The sequence below is a fragment of the Apis dorsata genome, unplaced genomic scaffold (genome assembly GCF_000469605.1).
Source record: "Apis dorsata unplaced genomic scaffold, Apis dorsata 1.3 scaffold_376, whole genome shotgun sequence".
NCBI classification, from domain to species: Eukaryota; Metazoa; Arthropoda; class Insecta; order Hymenoptera; family Apidae; genus Apis; species Apis dorsata.
Window position 1 is genome coordinate 906,983 of NW_006263639.1, and position 4,944 is coordinate 911,926.

Here is a 4,944-nt window from a genome sequence, read left to right on the forward strand (position 1 = left end):
CGCGCGTTGGAACAATGGCCACTTAAACTAACTAGCTGATTAAATGCTCACCTCAGTCACCACGGATGCACGATTAAATATGGTGCGCATTATATATATCGTGCTCGTTTTTCTCGACCAGTTGCGACAAGATAGCGTTTTTCGTTTTTAATTTCTGACAAAATATTGATGGATTTAATGTAAATGCACAATTAACACGTTGAGAAAAGGAGAATTTCATTGATTTACTTAATTTTGTATTTCGAATAACTATAACAAGTTATCGAGTTTCCATTAAATAATATTATTCTTATAATTAAAAAATATAAGATTATTTAAAAAAATTATTAACTTAACTGATTATTACTAATTATTGAAATTTTTTCTTTGTTATTTCTGTAGAAAAATTATTTAGATATATAAGAGCTTTTTTTATATTAAATAATTTTTATGAAAATATTCTTATAATAATTTTAATTATTTGTAAATCTATCTTTCAACTAAAAGAATTATTTCTAACCTAAAATAATTTTCTTTTATCGATAATGATTATCAATATTAAAAAAATATTATTATCAATAATAGTTATTCTAATCTAAAATTATTTCGTAATTAAAAAATATTTTCATCATCGATAAATATTATTTCTAATCAAAAACAATTTCGATCAGTTGTTAGTTTCATTATCGATAAATATTGTTTCTAACTTAAAATAATTTCATTCTATTATAATATAATATATTATATATATTATCACATGGACATTATAATATGATATAATATAATTGCCTAAACGAAATAAATTTTCATTATTTTCAATGAAAAAAAAAAATGAATTTATCAAAATATTTAATAAAAATTAATATTTTTCAATCATTATTCTTTTTTTTTTAATTTTTTTAACATCTAATAATTATTATTTTTTTTGAATATTAATTTTAATGAATATTAACTTTTCGCAATTTTTTCGTAATAATGTTTAAAGTAATTATTATTTTTGATTTCTATTTATCAAGGAATATCTTAGCATTCAGTATGTCACATTTACCAGAAAATAAGCTTTAGCTATCTGATTTCTCAAGTAACGATCATAAAGATTTGTCTCATCGTGGGGGATTTGATTCGAGAACATGTGGTTTAACTGTTGATTTTGTTTTTGAGAGATACACGATAGCCGTGCTCTTTTCCTATCTTTTTCTTTTGCATTCACGTATTGGTTAACGATATATACCGTCCCATGTTAACATATGAAGATCACACGCAAACGCGCCTTATACGACGTACAGTGTCACGTTTGATTAATGTTTGCTGCGAGAGCAAGTGTATTTATGAATGTTTAAGCAAATTATGATACTAATAATATCAAAGAAATTCTGATTTTGCTATGATTTTTCATTGATGACTAAATATTTTGAAGATGATTAATGATTTAAATTTTACAATTTTTATTTTTAAATATATCAACAATTCTATGATTACAATTTTTCTTATTTTATTATTTATATTTCATTTATTAACGCTTCTTCCAAATATTATGATAAGTAAGAAATATGAAAATAACATTAAGTTAAATTTTATTTGTCTCATTAAAGTTAAATATTAAAAAGAAAAAAATTGAAATGATGATACGAAATAAAATTGAACGATGATAAGAAAGGAGAAATTAATTGGAAATTATATATCAAACTTTTTTTTCGCAATATGCAGTAGTAAATATTGCCTTCAAAATGTTAAAAAGAAATGAAATGCTTGCGAAATACAGTCTATATTTATCATAATCAAAAAATGAAAAAAAATGCATACATTTTGGCAATGAAAGTAAGGTTAAAATGATTTTGCGTCGTTTGCAGGATTCGCATAAGCCACTGCGGGAGTTGCGATGCCAACGTATCACAATGCGGGTGGTGGATACCCGAATGTGTCAGCGCCAGCGCGGCAAGCGAAGCTCGATGGCAATCAAAATCACCATACGATCCCCTCAAACGTAACGTCCCATCCCCTTATACAAAATAGCACGCAACACAACGTTCCTTCCAACTTATCTGCAAGTAACATTCCGTCCCATCCAGTATCACCGACGATGACTACGCATTCGAACGTCACCACTCCTAATATAACCAGTCACATGAATACCGGATCAACGCCGGTAATCCTCACTTCGAATGTCACGAATCCTAGCAATCCTGCTGCGTTATCGGTGAATCCGAGGCACGAGGTCAAACTGAACGCTATGCCGTACGTATTTGTTGTTCCTTGCACGCGCGAGATGACACCACTGTTTGAGCAAACGATTGAAGGATCAATCAATTCTTTATATTCTTAATATTTATATTCTTTATTTATATTCTTTATATTCTTAATATTTCAAGATTTATTATAAGATTTATTATATTATTTTATAAATACATACTATATATACTTATAAAAATATCATTGAATTCATCATCATTGATAAAATTATGATAAATTATATAATTTATATTAATATAAATTAAGAGAAAATAAAGAGAATTAAAATATAGTATGAAAAATATTTAAACAATAATTTAATTTTTCCAAAATTTACTTTTGAATTTCTTGAAAAAACTCTATTTGAACAAAATTTTTTTTTAATTCAAGTATGAAACATGATCCTTTAATCGTTTTGATTAATGTTTTGTTTATTATCTGCTTCTCTACATTTTTCATCGAATTAATTGTAAGAAAAACTGTACAAAATTATATATTTAAAATCTTACATCTTCATTTTTTTATGTAATTTTATTTATTGATTAGTAATATATCTTTTTAATTAATTAAAAATAATTTTGAAAATAAAACTTTAATATAATGAAGATTAATTGCTAAATGTAACTTGATTTTTTAATTAGATATATTCTGTTTTTGTTATCCTAATACATAATTTTATATGTATAAGTTTTTCTTATTTTAAAAGTGAATATAATTAAATCTACGATTTGAAAAAATTTCATCGAAATGATGTTTGATTATATAAATAATGAGTATATAAGTAATGAGTAATAAGTAAGATTATATAAGTAATGATCATCAAATTATATAAGTAATGATCATCGTTTCAGATGGTTCCACGGGAAGATATCAAGGGAAACTGCCGAACGATTGTTGCGGCCGCGCGAGGACGGCCTGTTCCTAGTCCGGGAGTCGACGAATTTCCCCGGCGACTATACGCTGTGCGTGTGTTATCAGGGTCGTGTACAACACTACAGAGTGAAATACAAGAACAATCAATTGACTATCGATGACGAGGAGTTTTTCGAAAATTTGGCCTTGCTGGTCGAGCATTATGAACAGGATGCGGATGGATTGTGTACGCAATTGACAAAATCCTTACCGAAAGAAGGCAAACAGGATTTCTGTGTGGATTTAAAAGCTTTCGTAAAGGCTGGTTGGGTAATACAGACCCACGAGTTAGAATTGAGGGAATGTATCGGGAAAGGAGAGTTCGGTGACGTGTTATTGGGCGTTTATCGAGGCGAAAGGGTCGCCGTGAAAATGCTAAAAGACAACAGTGAGGCGGCACAGAGGTTTCTGGCTGAAGCAAGTTTGATGACTTCGTTGATTCACGATAATCTAGTCAAACTGCTCGGCCTTGTTTTCAATAATCAACACATGTACCTGGTTACGGAATATATGAGCAAAGGATCCCTGGTGGATTACTTGAGATCAAGAGGGAGATTGCATGTTTCTAAGAAAGATCAGATCAACTTCGCGTAGTACGTAGAATTGGATTTATATTTCATTGGAGAAATATGCTAAGTATCACGTGCTGATTTCTATGAAAACTTTGATACAGATGAATGATTAGCATACAGTTACAGTTTGCCTGCGTTTCTTATGAAAATACGTGATTTTTTATTCAGGTTATGAATAATCGTTATGAACAGTAATTTCATAATTTCAAGATAAAAGAATGTACATATGTATAAAGTTTGTACTATCTAATATCAATCATTTTATTTCATTTCACGATTCCTATAACAATCAATTTCAGAAGATAAATTTAACTAAAAAAATTATTGTACGCAATTTAATTATTTTCTGTTTATTTGTTTAGTTTCATTAAAATCAGTACATTACATTTTAAATGTTTTTTAAATGTTGTTTAAATGTTAAAAAGAATTGAATGATTTTAAATGTATATTTTGTTCTTTTTCAGCGACACGTGCGCAGGTATGGCATATTTAGAATCTAGACACGTAGTACACAGAGATCTGGCCGCGAGAAACGTTCTTGTCGCGGAGGATAATTCGGCAAAAGTGTCAGATTTTGGTTTAGCACGGGATGAAAATTTTTCTCTCGAAGGAGGAAAACTTCCCATCAAATGGACTGCACCAGAGGCTTTAAAGCAAAATGTAAATCGTTTTTTAAAAAACGATCGCTCAGTATCAAAATTTTACGATATTTATTCAATTTTACAACTTATACTCAATTTTCTATTTCTATTTTTGTGTTTTTTAGAAGTTTTCAAATAAGTCTGATATGTGGAGTTTTGGAATACTTTTATGGGAAATTTATTCCTTTGGACGTGTACCATATCCACGAATTGTTAGTATAATTTTTTATCTATTTTCTTGTTATATTTACATTAGTTATTTTAATCGATTTTTTTTTGTTTTTGATTTCAGCCATTAGCAGATGTTGTAAAATGTGTAGAAAAAGGATATAAAATGGAGCCACCAGATGGTTGTCCGCATGAAGTTTATGATATTATGAGACAAGTATGTATCAAAATTTTCAAAATGATTTTATAAAAAATTGTTTTATATATTGATATTGCATAAATGTTATTTTTATTAGGCATGGGACTTACAACCTGAAAAACGACCTACTTTTTACGATATAAAACTTGTATTGGGTCAACTAAAAGCTGAATACACCAAAGGTGTAAATTAAAAAAAAAAAAAAAAGAAAAAAAAAAAAAAAAAAAAAAAAAAAAAAAAAAAA

The 4,944-nt window shown here is 28.2% G+C and overlaps 1 protein-coding gene across 4 annotated transcripts in view; it reads left to right on the plus strand.

Annotated features, from left to right (window-relative positions):
* LOC102673300 (tyrosine-protein kinase CSK-like) overlaps positions 1 to 4,936 on the plus strand; it is a 23,986-nt gene extending 19,050 nt beyond the window's left edge. For all 4 annotated transcript variants that reach the window (XM_006618840.2, XM_006618841.2, XM_006618843.2 and 1 more), the window contains 6 exons: positions 1,830 to 2,214; positions 3,060 to 3,713; positions 4,157 to 4,352; positions 4,459 to 4,545; positions 4,626 to 4,718; positions 4,798 to 4,936. In XM_006618840.2, coding sequence (XP_006618903.1) covers positions 1,859 to 2,214; positions 3,060 to 3,713; positions 4,157 to 4,352; positions 4,459 to 4,545; positions 4,626 to 4,718; positions 4,798 to 4,893 — 1,482 coding nt within the window. In that variant the 5' untranslated portion in view covers positions 1,830 to 1,858 and the 3' untranslated portion in view covers positions 4,894 to 4,936. The remainder of the gene's footprint in view (positions 1 to 1,829; positions 2,215 to 3,059; positions 3,714 to 4,156; positions 4,353 to 4,458; positions 4,546 to 4,625; positions 4,719 to 4,797) is intronic.
* Positions 4,937 to 4,944: the final 8 nt, after the last annotated feature.